This window comes from Electrona antarctica (assembly GCF_951216825.1).
Source record: "Electrona antarctica genome assembly, contig: scaffold_311, whole genome shotgun sequence".
Lineage (NCBI taxonomy): Eukaryota > Metazoa > Chordata > Actinopteri > Myctophiformes > Myctophidae > Electrona > Electrona antarctica.
The window spans coordinates 20891-45465 of NW_027637256.1; the positions used below are offsets into that span (position 1 = coordinate 20891).

The 24575-nt window shown below is 42.3% G+C and overlaps 1 protein-coding gene across 1 annotated transcript in view; it reads left to right on the top strand.

Moving 5' to 3' along the window:
• Nucleotides 1–24575, top strand: part of LOC306919028 (uncharacterized protein) — a gene marked incomplete at its 3' end in the record, with an annotated part of 39785 nt that overhangs the window by 2415 nt on the left and 12795 nt on the right. The window contains exon 7 of the mRNA XM_079531876.1: nucleotides 515–775. Within this exon, the coding sequence (XP_079388002.1) occupies nucleotides 515–775 (261 nt within the window). The remainder of the gene's footprint in view (nucleotides 1–514; nucleotides 776–24575) is intronic.

Below are 24575 nucleotides of genomic sequence, written 5' to 3' on the forward strand. Positions count from 1 at the left end.
ATGCTCCACACATCCAGACTCTTCTCCCTTCTTGGTCCAAAACTATGTAATGAACTTCCCATTGCAATCAGAACTGCAGACTTGCACCCAACCTTCCACCATTGTCTGAAAACCCACCTCTTCAGACTCCATCTCAGCCCGCACCACTGACCATAGCACTTAAACTAGCTTCGACGACCTTGCAGGCTTATGTAAAGGCTAATTGTGTAATTGTAGATGGGTTGTTATGTAGACAAATACCAGGTCATTATTGATCTGGCATTCTAGTGTCTATGTTGTGTTTCAATGTATGGATATTCTTCTGTTAGACGACAGATGTTAATCTCTTATACTTATGATCCTAGATGAGTATTTCTATGTTTTTGATGTATTACCTTGTATTGTCCTCGCTTGCTGTAAATCACTTAAATTGTAATAATGTTGGGTGTTTCAGTGTTACTATTAGCATTTTCATATCTCTCTCTCTTTCGGTCTCTGTCTCTGTCTCTCTCTCTCTCTCTCTCTCTCTCAACAGGTGGGGACCAACATGGTGCAGTATCTCGAGACAGCAGATCCTTTACCGCACATTTTGTGTCTTGGCGATGAGAAGACCATAAGCCAGGCCTTCGCCATTGTGTCGGACAACGCAATCGAAACGGACACTTTGTTGGGTGCTGTAGACCTTTGTTTTAAGGCTTACTATGTGTTTCAAATGCATTACACAGTGAAGTGTCGCCCCACCTGGGAGTTTATCCAAAATGCCATGTATGACATTGCTGGACAGGAGTCCTCAATTGTGAAATTTTTGAGGACATCAATTGCAGCCTAGTGTTATGTTTTCGTTTATTTTTTATTTTTTTGTATTGGGGAATTTGAGCATCAGGGAAATAAATTGTATGAAAAATAAATTAGAAAAGCAATTAAAAAAACGGGGCAGGGCAGCAAATGTATATCTAAATACTAATTTGGGCAACTAAAAACAGTCTGGGGTACTGACAAAAGCAGGTTAAACATCCCTTTAATTTATTTTAATTGTATTTACCTCATTGTGTTTATTTGATTGAATATACTTTATTTATTTAATATACTTTATTTGTATTTATTTAATATACTTTATTTGTATTTATTTAATATACTTTATTTTTTATTTAGCTTGTTCATTTAATTGTTCCTGTTCGTTTAGCTCTTTTTTTGTAACTGAGGGAAATTAATGGAGGGTGTGCTCATGCACACACACACTCTCTGTGGATGTGTTTTTATTCATTCAGAATGGTCTCGATTCTGGAGACAATGGTGGCGGGTTATGAAAAGTGTTCAAATGTGATCTTTGTACATACCCTATTGTGCTGAATATAAGACCAAAATTCGGCACAATACGGTAACATGTTTTATTTTCTTGTAACAAGTTGCACAAATAGTTGATCTGCATGCTGGCTGTCGTACGCCTGGGAGGTTTTCTACCGTTACCTCATTACCAAAAACGTGTTTTTAGTGAAAGGCCGGAATGCCAGGGATGTGTTTACGTGTTTTGTGTTTTTATTCATTCAGAATGGTCTCGGTTCTAGAGACAATGGTGGTGGGTTATGGAATGTGTTCAAATGTGATCTTTGTACATACCCTAGGTATGTACAAAGATCACATTTGAACACATTCCATAACCCACCACCATTGTGAACTGAATGAATAAAAACACAAACACATCCCTGGCATTCCGGCCTTTCACTAAAAACACGTTTTTGGTAATGAGGTAACAGTAGAAAACCTCCCAGGCGTACGACAGCCAGCTTGCAGATCAACTATGTGCAACTTGTTACAAGAAAATAAAACATGTTACTGTATTGTGCCGAATAAGACCACCCCCATTGTTCAAGACTCATTTGTGGAAAAAGAACATTGAATGTCAAAAAAATTGGTCTTATATTCAGCACAATACGGCCTATTGTGCTGAATTTAAGACCACATTTTTTCTCTCCAATGGAAATATCTAAAAAACAGGGATGTATTGTAATCAGGGATTAGAACATTTGACATTCAATGTTCTTTTTCCACAAATTAGTCTTGAAAAATGGGGGTGGTCTTATTCGGCACAATACGGTAACATGTTTTATTTTTTTGTAACAAGTTGCACAAATAGTTGATCTGCAAGCTGACTATGTCATGCAGTTTTGGCTGTCGTACACCTGGGAGGTTTTCTACTGTTGCCTCATTACCAAAAACGTGTTTTTATTGAAAGGCTGGAATGCCAGGGATGTTTTTACGTGTTTTGGGTTTTTATTCATTCAGAATGGTCTCTAGTCTGTACTGGAGACAATGGTGGCGGGTTATGAAAAATGTTTCATATCGTTGCTGTCCGGAGGAAACCTCATAACTCAATTTATTTTACTTTTCATAACTAAGTGCTATTGAACACCCTAAAAGTAGTAAAAAAAACGCATTGGACAAAACCCAATTCCATTGGACCCTCAAACTGTCTGCTAAAACGGCTAACTCCACCACCTCGCTTTGTCATGCAAGTAATTGACAATATCTAAAGTCACAACACCCACTTTGATGAGGCAGTATTGCATCGTTTAAAAATGAGGTTTTCTTCATTTCCTGAAAAATGAGTTTGGAGTTGGGGTTTCCTCCGGACAGCAACGATATGTGAAATTGCTTTATATATTTTATGACATTTCTGAAAAAAGCACTACGTCTGTAATCCACTTAACCCTTAGCCAATGTCCAGGCTCTGCCATGAGCCAATTGACGCTGGTCTAGTAGACGGCAAAGTCGTACTATATTTCTGACCCCCTCGGGGGTGTGTGTCTTGTAGTCTGGTGGACACTGTAAAGTGTAAAATAATTAATGGAGATTGTTCAAAATAACAAATAAATAATTTGTATACATTCATGGTTTGGAAATAATGTTACACTATTATTATTATTAATTTAAATCACTAACTTGGGTTAAATGAACAACCCAGTGTATGGTTTATATGTAACCCAGTGATATGGTTGATTTCAATCACTAACTTGGGTTAAATGAACAACCCAGTGTATGGTTTATATTTAACCCAGCGATATGGTTGATTTCAATCACTAACTTGGGTTAAATTAACAACCCAGTGTATGGTTTATATTTAACCCAGCGATATGGTTGATTTCAATCACTAACTTGGGTTAAATGAACAACCCAGTGTATGGTTTATATTTAACCCAGCGATATGGTTAATTTCAATCACTAACTTGGGTTAAATTAACAACCCAGTGTATGGTTTATATGTAACCCAGTGATATGGTTAATTTCAATCACTAACTTGGGTTAAATTAACAACCCAGTGTATGGTTTATATTTAACCCAGCGATATGGTTGATTTCAATCACTAACTTGGGTTAAATGAACAACCCAGTGTATGGTTTATATTTAACCCAGCGATATGGTTGATTTCAATCACTAACTTGGGTTAAATTAACAACCCAGTGTATGGTTTATATTTAACCCAGCGATATGGTTGATTTCAATCACTAACTTGGGTTAAATGAACAACCCAGTGTATGGTTTATATTTAACCCAGCGATATGGTTAAATGAACAACCCAGTGTATGGTTTATATGCAACCCAGTGATATAGTTAATTTCAATCACTACATTGGGTTAAATAAACAACCCAACACATGAGTTGAAATGATCCAACTCAGCACATGGGCTAAGCTAACCCAGCATGTGTGTGGTCCAAAACGAAACCAGGGGCTGGGTTAAGGTTGGGCTATTTTTTAACCCAGTAGTTCTAAGTGTGTACCCAAGGCATGTCTGGAAATGCATATATTGACAGCTTAATTAATGCAAGCCCAGAGGTGGATGGGGTGCACACGCAGATCCGACACACCAAAGGTCAGAAGCGTGGGGACATGCGATGCGAAAATGCACAGAGGGAAAAGCAAAGTCTTGGGAGTGAACTCTCCAGCACTGTACCCATCATGCTGGAAGGCAAAGCACTGGAGGAGGTTGACGAGTTCACCTACCATGGCAGTATTGTCAACAAGCAGGGAGGAACAGATGCCGATGTTAAAGTCAGGATTGGCAAGGCCAGGGTTGCTTACCTCCAATTGAAAAACAAATGGAGTGCAAAATAACTGGCCATCACAACAAAGATCAGGATCTTTAACAGCAACGTAAGGTCAGTCCTACTCTACGGTGCAGAGACAACAGTGAACACCACAAACAAAATCCAGGCATTCTTCAACACCTGTCTGAGACGAATCCTCCAGATCCGCAGGCCAAACACCATCAGCAACAAAGAGCTGTGGCAACGCACCAACCAAAAACCTGCAGAGGAAGAGATCCTCTAAAGGCGTTGGAGATGGATAGGCCATACTCTCCGTAAACCAGCCTCAAACACCACAAGGCAGTCCCTCAAGTGGAACCCCCAAGAGAGGTCGGCCACGAAACACCTGGCGCAGGGACTTGGAGGCAGATGCAAAGAATATGGACCACACTTGGGGACAGCTGGAAGTGTTGGCTCAGGATCGAGATGCTAGGAGATCTCTTGTCGACGGCCTAAGCCCCAGAAGGGGCCGAACGGATAGCGGATCGGTCTTGATACCGGAAGGTCGCCAGTTCGAATCAGCGGTCCGACACGTTAAAATTACCACCGCTGAAGTGCCCTTGAACAAGGCATTGAACCACTACGATGAAATGTGTTCTATGAGCAGGGCCTGGCTGGAAACAAGTTCTTGAGCTTAGCCCAGATACCCTGGGTAAATATAGTAATCATTTCATTTCATCATTTCATTTCAAGGGGTACTAGGCATAAATAAGTAAAGTAAGTGCGGAAAATTAACTAACAAACAAACAAAACAGAAACCAAATGTCACTGAGTCGAGTTTATATTTGTGCTCATTGCTTTGATGTCTACAGGGCACTTTTAGAATGTTTGTTTCCACATCTTTATGCAGTCGCCAGATCATTCTTAGATTTGAGCTGACATTTTACCGTGTGGAAGTCTGCAAGGAAGCCAAAGCCCTTGGGCAGTTGAATTTACAAGACATTGACAAACAGGCATGACGGGCAAAACACTGATACACAACAATGAAGACATTGACGTTTAAGCTAGGCATCCACTTGGTGAGTGATGTATGCAAGACGCTGTAAACACCCAAAGTGTTTAGTATATCCGCGGGCTTGTTTTTTTCATCCAAGAACAGAACAAGATGATTTGAAGTGCAAGAATAATGGTTTTAACAAAACAACACCCTCGGTTAAATGTATGTGGGGAGAAACCTAATCTTGTGCTACTAGCAGGCTCAGAATTCAAAACCTTGACCCATTATAGGCCTTAGGACAGGTCGCACGAACACACGCACGCACGCACGCACGCACGCACGCACGCACGCACGCACGCACGCACGCACACACGCACACACACACACACACACACACACTGTGGACCTCCATCCACCTTGTCTGTACCCTGTGGACCTCCATCCACCTTGGTCTGTACCCTGTGGACCTCCATCCACCTTGTCTGTACCCTGTGGACCTCCATCCACCTTGTCTGTACCCTGTGGACCTCCATCTACCTTGGTCTGTACCCTGTGGACCTCCATCCACCTGTCTGTCTGTACCCTGTGGACCTCCATCCACCTGTCTGTCTGTACCCTGTGGACCTCCATCCACCTTGGGCTCTTTGTCTGTACCCTGTGGACCTCCATCCACCTTGTCTGTACCCTGTGGACCTCCATCCACCTTGTCTGTACCCTGTGGACCTCCATCCACCTTGGTCTGTACCCTGTGGACCTCCATCCACCTTGTCTGTACCCTGTGGACCTCCATCCACCTTGTCTGTACCCTGTGGACCTCCATCCACCTTGGGCTCCTTGTCTGTACCCTGTGGACCTCCATCCACCTTGTCTATACCCTGTGGACCTCCATCCACCTTGGGCTCCTTGTCTGTACCCTGTGGACCTCCATCCACCTGTCTGTCTGTACCCTGTGGACCTCCATCCACCTGTCTGTCTGTACCCTGTGGACCTCCATCCACCTGTCTGTCTGTACCCTGTGGACCTCCATCCACCTTGGGCTCCTTGTCTGTACCCTGTGGACCTCCATCCACCTGTCTGTCTGTACCCTGTGGACCTCCATCCACCTTGGGCTCTTTGTCTGTACCCTGTGGACCTCCATCCACCTTGTCTGTACCCTGTGGACCTCCATCCACCTTGTCTGTACCCTGTGGACCTCCATCCACCCTGTCTGTACCCTGTGGACCTCCATCCACCTTGTCTGTACCCTGTGGACCTCCATCCACCTTGTCTGTACCCTGTGGACCTCCATCCACCCTGTCTGTACCCTGTGGACCTCCATCCACCTTGGGCTCTTTGTCTGTACCCTGTGGACCTCCATCCACCTTGTCTGTACCCTGTGGACCTCCATCCACCTTGGGCTGTACCCTGTGGACCGCCATCCACCTTGTCTGTACCCTGTGGACCTCCATCCACCTTGGGCTCTTTGTCTGTACCCTGTGGACCTCCATCCACCTTGTCTGTACCCTGTGGACCTCCATCCACCTTGGGCTGTACCCTGTGGACCTCCATCCACCTTGTCTGTACCCTGTGGACCTCCATCCACCTTGGGCGTACCTCTTGTACCCTGTGGACCTCCATCCACCTTGTCTGTACCCTGTGGACCTCCATCCACCTTGGTCTGTACCCTGTGGACCTCCATCCACCTTGGGCGTACCACTTGTACCCTGTGGACCTCCATCCACCTGTCTGTCTGTACCCTGTGGACCTCCATCCACCTTGGGCGTACCTCTTGTACCCTGTGGACCTCCATCCACCTGTCTGTCTGTACCCTGTGGACCTCCATCCACCTTGGGCGTACCACTTGTACCCTGTGGACCTCCATCCACCTTGGGCGTACCACTTGTACCCTGTGGACCTCCATCCACCTTGGGCGTACCTCTTGTACCCTGTGGACCTCCATCCACCCTGTCTGTACCCTGTGGACCTCCATCCACCTTGGTCTGTACCCTGTGGACCTCCATCCACCTTGGGCGTACCTCTTGTACCCTGTGGACCTCCATCCACCTTGGGCGTACCTCTTGTACCCTGTGGACCTCCATCCACCTGTCTGTCTGTACCCTGTGGACCTCCATCCACCTTGGGCGTACCTCTTGTACCCTGTGGACCTCCATCCACCTTGGGCGTACCACTTGTACCCTGTGGACCTCCATCCACCTTGTCTGTACCCTGTGGACCTGCATCCACCTTGTCTGTACCCTGTGGACCTCCATCCACCTTGGGCTGTACCCTGTGGACCTCCATCCACCTTGGGCGTACCTCTTGTACCCTGTGGACCTCCATCCACCTTGGGCTGTACCCTGTGGACCTCCATCCACCTTGGGCGTACCTCTTGTACCCTGTGGACCTCCATCCACCTTGGTCTGTACCCTGTGGACCTCCATCCACCTTGGGCTGTACCCTGTGGACCTCCATCCACCTTGTCTGTACCCTGTGGACCTCCATCCACCTTGTCTGTACCCTGTGGACCTCCATCCACCTTGCCTGTACCCTGTGGACCTCCATCCACCTTGTCTGTACCCTGTGGACCTCCATCCACCTTGTCTGTACCCTGTGGACCTCCATCCACCTTGTCTGTACCCTGTGGACCTCCATCCACCTTGGTCGTACCTCTTGTACCCTGTGGACCTCCATCCACCTTGGGCTGTACCCTGTGGACCTCCATCCACCTTGGGCGTACCTCTTGTACCCTGTGGACCTCCATCCACCTTGGGCGTACCACTTGTACCCTGTGGACCTCCATCCACCTTGTCTGTACCCTGTGGACCTCCATCCACCTTGGGCGTACCACTTGTACCCTGTGGACCTCCATCCACCTTGTCTGTACCCTGTGGACCTCCATCCACCTTGGGCGTACCTCTTGTACCCTGTGGACCTCCATCCACCTTGGGCTGTACCCTGTGGACCTCCATCCACCTTGTCTGTACCCTGTGGACCTCCATCCACCTTGGGCTGTACCCTGTGGACCTCCATCCACCTTGTCTGTACCCTGTGGACCTCCATCCACCTTGTCTGTACCCTGTGGACCTCCATCCACCTTGGGCGTACCACTTGCACTAGACTCGACGACCTTACAGGCATATGCAAAGGCTAAACTTATGTCATTTAGATCTATAATTTAGCATTTTATTAGATTTATAATTTAGCATTTTATGTAAGACGTAGTTCATAGCACTCTATAATGTATACTCATAGCTTCACTGTACAGAAAATCTACTGTTAGCTTAATTGCTTATGATGACTACTTCTATGTATTTGATGTATTACCATGTGGTGTTCTTGCTTACTGTAAGTCGCTCTGTATTAAGAGTGGTTGCTACGTAAATGCCTAAATTGTGCTTTGTTTGAGGTGCCGTAGATGATGATGTTGGCGACTCTGTGCCTCCCACTCTGAGGCTTTTTTCTCACAATCGTGACTATTACCAGTAGGCTAAGTCATTGAGCTGAGTGCAGCACACTGCTCTTAAAGGTAATGAAAAACAATAATTTAATTTGTCACGATTGAATTCTCTTGCGACACATCCACCGGCAATGTATTCAGCCTAACCACGGTTACTCTACCATTCTCGGCTCTGTAAAATATCAAAAGTCTGTGTTGTGCAACCTGTAATGTGCATTAGATCCAATTAATCAGAGCGCAAGCAGTCTAAAAATATTTTTTCTTGTGAGTGTTTATGTATTTCTTTGTTTATTTATTAGAGATGGAACACATTGACATCATTGAGCATTTTATTTCCATAAACATTGTTCCTGCACCCCATACTCCAGATACAAGATATCCTTTATACCCTTTGTATACATTATTTAGCCAAGTTTTTTCTGCAAAAGAAAAAAAAAAGAACAAAGAGAATATATTTGACAGTTGACACTACTCTGTAAATGCTTACATAACCCATTACACATATATAGGCTTACGGGTGATTCATTTTAAATACGTGAACTACTCCAGATTACTCGAGCCTTTTGAGTTTGACTGGTACTGCACCATTAGGAAGTTAATACGGATCACTGGCTTCCTTCTCCCATAGAAAGGTGATGTACCTCAATCAATCAATCAATCCATCAATCCATCAATCATTTTATGTAGGTAATTGAAACCATATGCGTATAGGATATTTGATTCATGCTTGATACATAACCCTCTCATCCCTATATGGTCATTCATTGGTGAAAAATGAATGAATGAATGAATGAATGAATGAATGATGCATGTGTAAGACAAGGTCCCGCTGAACAGATATATGCCTAAACTGCCGTATCGTCTGTCTTCAGTGCATTGATCTATACAGCTGTGATCGTCTGTATTCAGTGCATTGATCTATACAGCTGTGGTTGCATCAGATGATATTATATTACATCCATTTGAAGCTGTTACTGTATCCGTTTGTCCATTGATCTGAAGTTGTGATAGAGTCAAATGGAATGATAGGAGAAGGTGCTCTTGCACAGCTAAATCATAGTCATTTTGACACCTCAAATGTAACACACACACGCGCACACACACAAGCGCACGTGCACGCGCGCGCGCGCGCACACACACACACACACACACACTACATTTTTAAAGGACCAAGCAGTCCTGAAAGGACTTGGTCCTTTATTGGATTTGTAGTTTATTTTCTTCCGCCAAAAATTACAGTTCTGGCTGAACCGTGCAGTCGGTTTTCGCGAAATTTGGAGATATGGTAGAGGGCCATGCCAAACGGTGAGGATGCGAAGCCCACAACCATTGGCCAAAGGGTGGCGCTATATTGAAAATGCAAACTTTGACCATGCATAGCTCATGAACCGTTTGACCGTCGGCAATGAAACCTCGACACATATATGCGTCTCCTCATGCCGAACAAGTTCCGTGCTGTTACTTTTGACCTCTAGATCACCCGCCATTTTGAATTATATGAAAATCAATTAAAATACATCTCCTCCCAGGATCTTTGATCAAAATGCACAAAAACATCTACACGTGAACTTTGGACCTATACGGACATGGGAGTATAGTACGTTTTTTTTAAGTAAAAAAAATGAAGGTTTTATGAGCCAATGAAAATTGCCGTTTTGTGAAATTCTGTCTTTACTTTGTTCTGTTGTAGTGACTGTGGCTTTGCTGACCTCTGGTGGTCTAAAGTGCCTCACCTGTCAATCACCTGAGAGTTCTGGCTGCCACACCCTTAGTCAGCTGTTCTTGATTAGTTGCAGGCTATATGAGTGGACCTGTGGCCAGCAGCTCATTGTCTCCCAAACACCCAAACTGAACATTTGTGTTCCCTTTTTGTTGCTGTTATTAGTTAAGTTTCAGATGGGTGTATTATTATGGGTGTCTATCAGTCCCTGTTTTGCAATGCAGGATTTTAAATAAATGTGTAATATCTTTGTAAACTTTTGATCTGACTTTGTGTCCTTTTATGTTACCCCTTGGTTGAGCCAAGTTTAAAGGACCGTAACAATGCTAGATTTGTTTAGTGGCTAATGTGTATACCTTATCATTAGTTATCCTTGCGCAACTTGCTACAAAAACACTGAATGATTTTGCTTGTTAGCTCAGTAGGTAGAGCTCTTGCCTTTGCAACACAAGGTCATGGGTTCAAATCTGGGCACCGCCAACTCTGTGTATGAGTCTTCAAGAACCCTTACCTGCCCCCCACTATAAAAAACCGACCCTGTCACAATTCCATGGTCTTTTTCTCAAGTTTAGTCTTCCATCTCAAGTTAGTCAGCATTCTCTACTCCATAATGTGGAGTATTGTCACTTGGTCAGTCTCCCTGCAGGCCTCTTTGTTCCATTTAGTAAACAACTGACCTTTTACCAAGTTCCTCCCTGCTCGGACGCAGACTGTCCAGCGATTAGCAACCATTTTAACAGTCGGTAGTGCTGTCGACTCACAGCTACGATTCCCGCTGGGGACGTCGTGGGCGCTGGGGGCGTCCTCCCCTCCATCAGTGCCCATACCCGAGGCGGGGTTGGCAAAAGGGCCCCTCCGTGTGGAGTTTGCATGTTCTCCCCGTGTCCCCCAGGGTAGGTACCCTCACAAAAACTTGCAGTAATCCTGGTCTCCAAACTACCTCCCCCTGGCCAGCGCCTGATGGAGGGGAAAGGAACTGGTCGGAATAACGTGTTCCTTCCACGCACTACGTCCGGCCGGGGAAACTCTCCCCTGTCAGGTGAAAAGAAGCAGCTTGATCTCCTCATGTCATAGAAGGAAGCATGAGGTCAGTCCGCTGCCCCCCCTAGGTTGGCAGAGGAAGTGTAGCGCCCAGGATTACATTAGGTAATTGACACTGGGTGGAAAAAATGGGTTACAAAATCGTGGGACAAAAAAAACATTAAAAACAAAAAAGAAAATAGCGTCATCAATAGAAACCGGCAGTGGTGGAAAAAGTACTCAAAGTACTAAAAGTATCAATACTGCAATATAGAAATACTGTAGTAAAAGTGCGGAATTCAAAATGCATATGAGTAAAAGCAAAAAGTTTTCCCATTTCAAGTTTTCAAATGTCAAAAAATATTTTGAAAAAAGCAGATCTATACAAGCTCACAATGCGTCGCGATGCAGATCAGCTATTTTCAAATGGCAGAAATGTATATAGTACAAAGTGTAACTTGTAAAGTTTTCAAAGAAATGTAGTGGAGTAAAAAGTACAATATTTGGATCCGAGATGTATTGGAGTAGTAAGTATTGAAAATACTCAAGTAAAGTACAAATACCTCAAAATTGAACACCACTGAAAACCGGACTGTATTGGCTGGCAGCAAGTAGGTCCAGCTGTTAACATCCGAATCCAAGTAAAGGGGAACATGGCTCCATTCCAAGAATCCATGTTTGGGCTTTCTCATGGGTTCAGCCAATTCAGTCGCGAACACGGACAAAGTGAGAAACCAGACACGCTGGGGACATCATACTGTACTTTACTGGCGCAGAGAAAGATAGATAGATAGATAGTTTATTTGTCTCGGTCATGGTTTATCCAACATTGTTACATACAGAAAAGGGGTTGACATGATACAATTGACCGAAAAGGGAAGGGCTGAAGCCGAAGCTTATTATGCCCACCTTTTTGAGATTTCAGTAATCTCGTAGAAGGAAACAAAGACTGAATAAAGAAATCAGATTTCAATATTGCTGCATTTCTAATAAAAAAGGATTAGACAAAATCATGTGGAAAAAAACATATTTTTTTCTTTTTTGATCTATTGACAGAAAAAGCACTACTTCTGCCACTTGTGATAGTGATAATAATAATTGTAACAATGATGATGATGTTACTAATAATAATTATTATTCACTTATACATACATACATACATACATACATACATACATACATATGCCCATAATAGTAACACACATTTACGTATGTTCATACATACATGCGTTTACATGTATATGAAGTGGTTGCCTCATATACATGAATACTGTTTGAGTTTGCTTTTGAGATGTGTATATCCTCGCACACACACACACACACACACACACACACACACACACACACACACACACACACACACACACACACACACACACACACACACACACACACACACACTCATTTATGCATAGTCTACAGATAACTACCCATATGCCCACGGATGTATACGTACAGGGATACACATATATACTGTATAATTACTATTAATATATAATTAACACTTAGAGTGATTCCATATAGCCCTCAATTACCCTTGTTTTATATGTTCTCTTGAATGTTATGATTGAATTGCTTAATTTTAATTCAGTGTCCAGATTATTCCATAGGTTCACCCCAATGGCAGATAGACATCTCTCTTTGATGTTGGTCCGTGAAATTGTAGTCTTTTTGAAAATTCCGATTCCCCTGAGTTCATACCTGCTTTCCCTAGGCTTAAATAGCTCCTGCATGCTGACTGGAAGCGACCCGTTATATGCTTTTATTTGTACATTATTATTGCTGTGTTGAGGTTGGCTAGATCTGCAAATTTCAATGTGCGGTTTTTAATGAATAGTGGATTTGTTGGTGCATAATAGTCAGCCCGGTTGACAATTCTTATTGCTTTCTTTTGTAGAATAAAAATGGGGTGTAATATAGTTTTGTATGTGTTTCCCCAGACTTCGACACAGTAGGTTAGATATGGTAGAATTAGAGAATTGTATAATGTCTGGAGTGATTTTGTATTAATGATGTCTTTCATTTTATATAGGATTGCTATTGTTTTTGATATTTTAGTTTTTAAATAGTCTATGTGAGGTTTCCATGTGAGTTTGTTGTCAATCATGATTCCTAGGAATTTTATGTGGGTTACTTGATCGATTTGTTTGTTGTTTATGGTTAGTTTAATTGATGAATTTATATTTGTATTACCGAATATAGTTTTGTGTTGCTTATATTTAATGATAATTTATTTATATCAAACCACTTCTTTACATTTTTTAGGTCAGCTTCCACTACCTGCAGGAGGTGTTGTAGGTCTACCCCGGAACAGTACAGGCTGGTGTCGTCCGCGAATAAAACACAGTGTAGGTCTTGTAGGGCTTCCGCGATGTCGTTGATGTAGATAATTAATAGTTTTGGGCCAAGGACAGAGCCTTGGGGGACTCCACATGTTACTGGTAGGGTAGCTGAATCTAGTCCGTTTAAATTAACAAATTGCTTTCTTCCTTCAAGGTAGCTTTTGAGCCAGGTGAGGGCAATACCTCTGATACCGTACCTATATAATTTCTTTAGCAATATGTCGTGATTAATGGTGTCGAAAGCCTTTTGTAGGTCTATGAAAACCCCAACTGAGTATTCCCTGTTATCTATTGATGATGAGATGTTTTCAATTAATTCAACAACTGCCATTGAGGTGGATCTATTTGCTCTGAATCCATACTGTTGATTGCTTAGAAGCTGATGTTTGTCAATAAAGCTATCAAGCCTTTCCACGAAAACCTTTTCAATTAATTTGGAAAATTGAGATAACAGAGATTGGTCGATAGTTAGTGAGTTGATGTTTATCGCCACTTTTGAAGATTGGAATTACTTTGGCTGTTTTCATTTTGTTTGGAAAGATGCCAGTTTGGAAGGATAAGTTGCAGATGTAGGTAAATGGTGTAGCAATGCTGTCAATTATTTATTTTATTATCCACATATCGATGTTGGTATTGTCAGTTGACCTTTTATTTTTAAATTTGTGCACGATGTTTAGTATGTCTTGTTCATTTACACCCCCAATGAAAATGGAGTGAGGGTTCATCTGAATGAGTCTTTCATCCAGACCGTCCCGTTCATTCTGCACCTCAATCTTCCCTGCCAGTTCTGGACCTACATTAACAAAAAAGTTATTGAATTAATTTGCAATATCTATAGTATTTTCTATTATTTCATCATCTATCTTGAAGTATTTTGGGTGTTTGGCTTTACCCATGTCTTTTTTGATTAGGCCATTTAGTATTTTCCATGTCCCTTGAATGTTATTTTTATGTTGATCCAGTAACTTATGATAGTAATCTTTTTTTACTAGTTCTTATTATGTTAGTTAACTTATTTTTATATGTCTTGTATCTAGTTTCTGTATCTTTTGTCCTGTTCTTTAGAAATGTCTTATATAATATATATTTTTTTACATGCATTGTGGATACCATTAGTTATCCATGGCTTTTCTTGTTTTAATTTGTTTTTGTGTGGGGTCTTTTTCAGTGGGCAGTGTGACTTTATTATAGTGGTTTGAAAGGCTTCATTAGGCTCATTTGCTGCATATACACCACTCCAGGTATGTGTGTTCAGGTCGGCTTTGAGGGCTGCTATAGCTTCTGGAGTTCTTCGACGTGTTAATACAGGGGTGTGGTTTTTGTGCTCAATGTCCTTGAAAAATTGCAAAGACGGGGGAGGTGGTCACTTATATCATTAATGAGGAGTCCAGCTCTTACTTGTCTTTCTAGAATGTTCGTAAAAATATTGTCAATTAATGTTGCTGTGTCAATGGTTATTCTACTGGGTTTGGTGATTAGTGGGAAAAGATTATTGCTATACATGGTATCTATGAAATTGTTTATTTTACTGTTTCCATGGGGATTAAGAATGTCCACATTGAAGTCTCCACATATGTGTGTCTTATTGGTTTTAATGCTGCCAAACATGCTGTCAAGTTTGGCATTGAATGTGCTACCACATTGCATTTTTTAATAATGTTTCAAATAATCTTTTATATTTTTAAAGTTTTTATTTAAACTTCTGCTGTTGAAGTGTATAACTGAAAAGTTGTTTTTTAGTGCTTTAAACTGATCGTCTGTATTATTGTATAGTACTCACAGTTGAAACTTAGGTTATTATAGAAGTTGTTTTCGGGGTCCATTTCATTCTCATGCTCATATGTTTCCGTGGGATCGTAGTTTTTGAAGTTGAAGTGTTCATATTGTCTACAGATATTTTCTAGCTGTGGGCCTGCAACGCTGTCTCTGTAGTTGTCAATGATATTTTCAAAATCACACTCCTCTATATTACTTAATGTAATCAATGGGTTTTCTTCTAGGTCAGCCATTGTGATTTGGATCAATGCATATTCATTCTTGAAAATGTCCTAACTGTAGGCTTACATAAATACAGGCGGGTGGATTTATTATTTGGCGTTGCACAGCCACGTTCATAATTAAGTGGGTGGTCAATAGCTGACACTTGGGCCTACATGCACATCGCACAGTCGCGCGCACACCCATACGGACACACACACGCACAAGCGCGCACACACCCATAAGGACACACACACATCTTAGCGCGCACACACCCCTGTGGGCGTGTACATGCACAATCACACACACACCGGAATGCGCGCACACACGTACACGAGCACACACACAGGCGGAACAAATGACAGCAGAACGAAAATTTAAAGTCCAGCATAGTCCGCGAAAAAAAGTTGTAAAAAATCAGACAGAAGCAGCAGCAGCAGCAGCACCATAATCCGGCTGTTTGATCAATCCATTGAACAAAAAAGTATAGAAATAGCAGCAGAATCCAAACAGTTTTTAAGCATCCATGTACTGATATTTTATGTCCAGCACAGAAGGTCATAGAATATCCATAGAAGTAATTATAACCTTGCATAATAATATGCTGTATCCATGTACTGTTCATGCAAAGGTTAAGAAAAAAAAAACACCGTTCATGCAAATAAGGGAAAAAATAAAAAAATAAGCGAATCCAAGGCAAAAGTCGAGTCAGGGAAAAAAAGATCCCTGGACAAAAAATAGCATGCAGGAGATAAACAAAAAGATAGCGTATAAGTCATCCTGATCCATGCCAAGTCCATTTAGTCTTTCATAATTAAAGAATTGCCAAAAAATAGAAAAATATAGATGTTGAAGGAAAAAAAATGACATTTTTGGATGCCTGAAACTCTCCTGGAGAGCTTCCACTAGATCTTGTCTGATTTGTCAAAACTAGTAGGCTACAACTGGAGTGGGAGAAAGACGGACAGTAAGTACACAGCAAGGGATTATGTCATGGTAACCAAGAATGGAGTTGTGGTCATATTGATGTGGAAGCCAATGAGCTACTGGTGAACCACAGGCATGCTGTCCTGCAGCATAGCAGCAATAATGATCATGATGGGGATTAAAGGCCTACTCATACTCCAGTTTTAGGTTATAAGGTGACCACCGAAACGGTGGTTAGTAAAAACAGATGTGTTGGGGTGAGGCGTGAAGTCATGTTGTAGTTTTCGGTGGTCACCTGTGACAGTATGACCACACACTGTCACGTTTTGTTCCCTACATGCCTATCATGGGGCACACACTTGCTAGGTACTGTATGGACAAACAGAACAACAAACTATAAACTGTAAGGTTCTTTATTAAGCACACATCAAACATTCAAAATGTGTTCCAGGACTTTAAATAGGTGGTCAAGCACATCTGAAACTAGTGATTTGAGCCAATTTGGGCCAAACCATTTACTTGTATGTGGACCAGAGTTTTGGTGTCGATGGGCACTGGAAATTGAGTAAAAACAGAAGATCTACAAGCCTAAATGAAATAAATGTACATGATGTATTCTGAGACGAACAGAAATGACAAGTACAGTATAAAGCACCCTAATTATTTGGTTCTAGTCTAGTGGGTACAGTATAAAGCACCCTAATTATTTGGTTCTAGTCTAGTGGCCGGATCTACCATATGGGCACTTTGGGCACGTGCCCAGGGGCCCTTGGGCACCAGGGGCCCCTAAAAAAAAATGTTTAGCTCCACAGAAAATTTCCCTGCTAATCCGAATGAAATAAATGGTGTCTAAAAAGATTAGTGTTTTATTGTTGGTGAGAAGGGCAGCTAAAAAGTGCAATTGTGTGTAAAGCAGCAACAATGCGCTAGATTGGCTATCACTCTGGGGGGGGTAGGCGACCAGAAATAGGCCAATATAACGGCATAAAACCGCCTCAAAACGGCCCCAAAACAGCCCCAAAACAGCAAAAATGTTGCGCGCGCGTGAAGGGGGGCCCTTCGAGCTACAGTGCCCAGGGGCCCTCAGACGTGTTAATCCGGCCCTGGGGTACAGTATATAGGTGTCAGCGGTTGTATTTGTCTGCTGCCGGTCGAAGTTGTCAGGAGGTGATGCTTTGATTTATACATTTTGTAAACCATGGTTAAAATGCCTTTTTTGTTTATCATATTTGAATATCCGGTTAATTGGTTTACTTTATATAAATTGATTTATAAAAATGCTTGATTAGTTTATAATGGCCTATACAAATGCTGATTTAAAATTAATTTACATTCATGTATAACAGTATAGGCCTATTTGAGATGAAGTATTTGCTTTTGAATATATTTTTATTTTCAGATCTTTGGGCACCTTTTGTATTACGTTACTGCACTGTATAACACTTTGGGAATAAAACCTTGTTAAAACTCTGCCCAACTGCGTTGCCAACTTGCCTTGCCATCCTTGATGTTGTCACATACAACCCTCGCCTGAGACAGGGGTGTGACATCACCTTATCACCTAAAACTGGAGTATGAAAATGCCTTAAGGGTGGGCAAAAAAAAAAATCGATTCACATAATCCTTTTCTTTTTTTCATGTCAGAAAGACATAGACTGACGTTATCTGGCTGCATTGAAGTGTATGATTCAACTTTCCATAGTCTATTATTTATAATTGTTTAAAATATTGTAGTATAAAAAAGCAAAGTAACCTGGGGGAATACATTGAAAAAAATCGTAATATCGAATCGCAACAATCGTATTGCAGAATCGAAATATCATTAACACAGCCGACGCGAATCGCGTATCAATACGTTATCAATTAATCAAACGTCGGGTGCGAGCCACGTATCCATACGTTTTAATCACTTTTTTATAGCATACTTTCATTCATCTTTTTACCCACCCGGACAATGAAGAACCATCGCCCTTTCATTGCTGCTTAGTCCCGCTCACGTGATCAGAAAAAAAACCCAAAAAAACCCTCCCCTCCTGAAAACAGGAGGGCGGGCCGCTTTACGTGTAGAAGCCACTAAGCCAGTGTAAAATGGACGCGCCCATGGAATGATCCAGTCGGTGTGTGAAAAGAATCAAATTTCACCTAACCTCGCCTCACCAGGCTTTCCTCCACCTATTGGCTTTCACACAACACTATACTACTCGATTCCCCCCTCCCCTCCTGTTTCTCCTGCAGGAGGAGGGCCTTGCGAGATGGGGGCTCTGTCCTGGCTCTGTCTCTCGGAAAAAAAAACATGAACGGATCGCTGCCTAAACACATATGCACCGGATCCGATCGGCATTGCATTGCATAACGTCTGCAACACACATGGACAGATGCATGTTTCCTTCTTCATACTGTAGCGACCAAACGATCCCCGAGCCTACAATACTACGAACTAACCTAACCACAGTATCGAGGGGCCGCCACGACAACAGACATTGTGCCGTTGGTGGATCACGTATCGCCATGCAGAACCGTCATAATCAAAGATCGCTCGGACGTGTGATTGTAACGCTTTTTTATTCATTATAATTGTAGTGATAAGACCGCAATGAACGCATCGGGGACGTAATCGACCCGGGTGTAATGTATAACGAACTTTTCCGCGTCCTAAACCGTGGTGTTGTGATCCGTTGTCGTCGACATCACAGCCGGGTGAATCTTTTTTTTTCCTCCATCGCCCCCAAACTGCATGCCCAGGCATGTTCTCTTGTTAGTAAATATACTTCACTAGCTTGAAAAACAAAATCAGCTGTTGATGACAACGCGTCTCACCGTTATACTATAGTTCTGAACCGAACGGTGGAATGGGACTTTTTATAGCCGTACGGATCAAGACTTTTGCTGCCCAATGTGCCCATGAACCCCCCCCCCCCCCCCAATGTTTTGCGATCAAGACAATGAGGCAATCATCATCTAAAGAAAGCAGAGTTATGAAGGTTTATAGTCAGACATTGACAGGCAGATATAACAATAAACACAATAAATATGCTATACATCCTATACACCGAATGAAAGCCCTGAATGTGTACTTTTACGAGGAAAAGAGTAAACATTGATCCCATGTACAGTTTGTCATAAATTGGTTACATTGCACATTGCGCCCACCAGATATAACTGCAGAGAAGACATGGACCCGAACTCAATATTCACAAAATAAGGCCTATAGCGACATATAAATACTATATACCGTATGAAACAGAAGACTCTGCTTTCATAAGAAAAAAACTTCTACTGTAGTAATAATAAAAATCACACCCATGTGAAGTGAGTGGTGCAACTCTGTCCCATATTCTGTTCTCTGCTTATTCAATACAGCTCGCTATATACGGAATAATAAAAATCACACCCCTGTGAAGTGAGCGGTGCAACTGTTCTCTACAGTTGCGCGGTGCTACTGTAGAGAACAGTTGCACCGCTCACTTCACAGGGGTGTGATTTTTATTATTACAGTAGAAGTTTACAGACCAAACTGTAAATAAAAGGTTTACATGACTTTCTGTCTCAGTCCGTATTAGTGAGCTGTAGTGAATAAGTACAGAACAGTTGCAACGCTCACTTCACAGGGGTGTGATTTTTATTATTACAGTAGAAGTTTACAGACCAAACTGTAAATAAAAGGTTTACATGACTTTCTGCCTCAGTCCGTATATAGCGAGCTGTATTGAATAAGCAGAGAACAGAATATGGGACAGAGTTGCACCACTCACTTCACATGGGTGTGATTTTTATTATTACTACAGTAGAAGTTTTTTTCTTATGAAAGCAGAGAGTCTTCTGTTTCATACGGTATATAGTATTTACATGTCGCTATAGGCCTTATTTTGTGAATATTGAGGAGTTCACGTCCATGTCTTCTCTGAAGTTATCTGGTGGGCACAAGCTGCATTCAATAACCAATTACTGTCTAACTGTACATGGGATCAATGTTTACTCTTTTCCTCGTAAAAGTACACATTCAGGGCTTTCATTCGGTGTATAGGATGTATAGGATATTTATTGGGTTCAATTTTATATCTGCCTGTCAATGTCTCTGACTTTAAACCATCCATAACTCTGCTCGCTGTTCAAGATAACCACTTCCAGGCAAATGCAGGTGTTGCAAAAAGGTCAATATCTCCAGAATGGAACATGGTAAAATCAAAATGTATTTTTTAAATTGAAGTGGACAAGTACAGCTTTCTTTTGATGTATGCGTGTGATTCTCGCTATAAGAGAACATTTTGCTGTGGGCCCCCGAACAAGGCCTTTGTGCAATGTTAAACGGTAGCAACATCCAAATAGGCCTGTCGAGATCTTGTAGCAATCAAAGTGTTAAGAATCTCAATACAAATCCAATCGACACCCTTTAACTTGGTTGTTTTATTTTCCAGAGAAGATAAGGCTAAGGCAGACATTTACAAAGCTTCTATTTGGGAGAGGTATCACAGGGTTTTCTCTCACATTATCTAATCACTTAGTGTTAGTCAAACCATGGCCTATATCTTGCGCCACCGCTTACCCTAAACTTCTTCTTCTTTTTACTATTTTGAAAACCTTTTAAATAGTTCAAATAGCCAATCTACAAGCTCACAACGTGTCAATGTAGATCGGTTAGTTGAACATGTTTTTCAAAATAGTAAAAAATCCAAATTTGTTTAGGGGTAAGGGGTGGTGCAAGATAGGCTTCTCAGGAGGTAGTCAAAACACACAAACAACCTTCTTCACCCAGCTGGGTCTGAGGGTAAAACTAGAATTCACTTCAGCTGAGAAGATAAAAAGCTGACGCCCCCATGCATGTCTCAGTGAGAGGGCACAGGGGCAGGGATCAGTCCATGCAGAAGGGATTTGACCAACAACGGCATAGCCTTAAACAGCATGAGAAGATGCTATAGGTCAGACATCTTAACCTGTTCATAGTGTGAGCAGAGGTTTAGTGGGAGAGAGTTGGTTTTGGTCAATGAATTCAGTTGCTTATTTGAGATAAGAAAAATGAAATCTCTGCTGTTGTCTATGGAGGGTCATCGTTATGATTCACCCCTGCATACAGTATAATACAAACTGTCCCATTTGGGAATGTTGTGAACTTACTCACAAATGTCATACTGATTTAGCTTTGTAAACAAACTTGCTTTAATGTTGCAATGGCTACCAAAAAAGCTGTTTTTTTTAATATGAACTCATAGTACACTTGGAATGTAGCAAATTTATAATTTACAGACATTTACAAGTCATATACTGGAGTTAGTATATGATTGATTTATGACTGCATATTTATTTGCTCTGTCCAGTGAAAAGCCTCCAAACTGGGGTCCCACAGGGATCTGTACTTGGTCCCCTCCTTTTCTCACTGTACATAAATCCCTTGGCACTATCATCTCTGCTCACAATATCCTATCACTGCTATGCCGATGAGCATTACTGGCACACCCACATCAGGAATGCTAAGTCTGCAGTGACTGAGTTTAGGCTCACATTTACATTCTCTCAGGGGTGATGGGATTGTTTCTTTGTGTGGAAGTCAGAGAAAACACAGTCCTGGGTAATTATCGACAGCTGCATATCCATATATGGTTGCCAATCCATCATGCCTCGTGACATCTCGCGACATCAGGCCCTAATATTTCCAAATATGGATCTAACCTCGTGACATCACGTGACATCATGGAGACCCTTAACACATCCATATATGGTTACGCCTCGTGACACGTTACGCCACCATATATGGCCATCTCCATTATATGAAGATCACAACACTGACCTCATCTAATAACCCTGTGGATACGTGATACGTGGAGAAGCCTGGATCATCACCTAGATCTGCATATATGGAGCCGGCCAGCAACTCTTGTTGATCTGACCTCATCAAACCCTGTACACTCAAGACACGCTCCATACTGTATATGGCCAGTGCAGAATTCATTCCATATGTTCTGACCCCCCATGCCATAGCAGTCTCCCATCTGCCATCACCCAGGCGGATGCGTGCACGCGACCTCGTCCTTTACGGCGACGTCGCTTCTCGCCCTAAGGGCGTCTTACTGGTTCAATTACTGTGATAGACATTTATTATCATGTCTTAAACACGTATGCGGGTGATATGTCAGGCTGTGGACTTGCCACAGTGAACTATTTGCTATTAGCAGAATAAAGTCTTGAACTCAGGTTTTGAACAGATGTTAAGTATTTAGTCAAAGGGAGGCCAAGACAGAAAGTGAGGAAGGCAGGAGATGAGCTGGCAGAATCAAGGTTGACTAAGACCCGACTAGAGTGTGTGCCATTTGAAAGGCCAAGTGCCTCTGAATAATGTAACAGCCTTTATTCTCTCCCTCAGCTAACTGGGGCACTTCTTAGCATTCTTAAAAGAGATGCTTTTCAATTAAGGTGGTCTTGGAGGCAATGTGTATATGCAAATGTCATACCTGTGTGTGTGTGTGTGTGTGTGTGTGTGTGTGTGTGTGTGTGTGTGTGTGTGTGTGTGTGTGTGTGTGTGTGTGTGTGTGTGTGTGTGTGTGTGTGCGTGTGTGCGTGTGTGCGTGCGTGCGCGCGCGGATGTGCGCATGTTGCCACCAAGTGTGAATAAGGCTAAATACTTGGTATATAGCTTTCCCTGACATATTAACATTTTATACAGGGTCTGCTGTGATGCATATACCATAATAATTCTCCATCCCTGATACCAATAAAGCAATAATAGTCTGGCTACTGAAGTTAGGAGCAATGTCAAGCTTTTGAAAATGCTCAGATTTCAGAGCGCTGTGTTTTTTTGTAGATATAGATAAACAGAAACCAAAACACATTTTGAGAAGCATTTCTAGTCTGAATCTCTCCCTGCCCCTCCTGGTCATCTAGTCTGAATCTCTCCCTGCCCCTCCTGGTCATCTAGTCTGAATCTCTCCCTGCCCCTCCTGGTCCCCTCCTGGTCCCCTCTAGTCTGAATCTCTCCCTGCCCCTCCTGGTCCCCTCCTGGTCCCCTCTAGTCTGAATCTCTCCCTGCCCCTCCTGGTCATTTCTAGTCTGAATCTCTCCCTGCCCCTCCTGGTCATTTGAGCCTGAGAGACACTGGACCCTCGATGGCTTATAGCTCTAGCCTTTAGGCTATTTTATCTTCCAACAAAATACTTTAACAAAAAATAAGCTGCTGTTATCAGCCAGCCATACGAGGCTCTGTTTGTATCTCGTTATATCTATTGCTGTCTGCTCCCTAGATTGCGAGTGGGTTCCAAACTTTTTGTGCCAATGATGGATATTTTATAGACATGGACACGTATATATCAATCAGTTGATATTTTAATAGACAGTTGACACACAGTGTCAGTTTGCACAGGACACAAGAGGAGCTCTGTAAGTTGAAACTTGGTGACTAGCACAGAGTGCAACTGCTTTAGAGTTATTTACAGCTAGTCCGTAAAAACAAAGCCTTTTGTTAAGAATGCGGCCAGGCACCCCAGGGGGTCTGGGTGCTGTTTTTAATCTTGCTTAGTTATTTACAATCAGCTAAAACACCCTAGGAGGGACGGGGGTTCTGTTTCTGACTATAGGAACCGCTCCTATCTCAAACTGCTAATCCAACAGCTGTGCATGTGTGTGTGGCAGAGAGCTTCTGCTCTCTGCTCCAGAATTGATGAATCTACACTGTGTATTTGTGCTTAATCATTTAGACTGGTTAACAATATAGTTTGAACAATTTCATTACATGTGTTCGGCATACTTCATATATAGTATAGATATTGAATTAGTCTTATTTGGTATAAAACATAGAGTGACACATGAGCTGCATGCCATGTGTATGTCCCGCCTCCTCCTTGACCGGAAGAGCCTGTGAGTTTCCAGGGAGGGGGGCGGGACTTAGAAGTTAGTAAGTACTGCAGACTCTGTGAAACTAGCAGAGTCCACACTGATTAGCTATGCTGTGACTTCATGTATTCCACGGGGCCTTCCGCCCGTGGAAAGCCTTGTACTGAGTTATTCTGTTCAATAAAGCTGATCAGAATGTGACGACAACCTGCTGGTCTTCTCCTTTCTTCCTTCGACGACCATCACTGCTAACGACACAATTTGGGTAACTTGGTGCTAAATATACATCATAAATGGCGCCCAATGGACTGGAGGAATGATGGTTTCTATGCCACG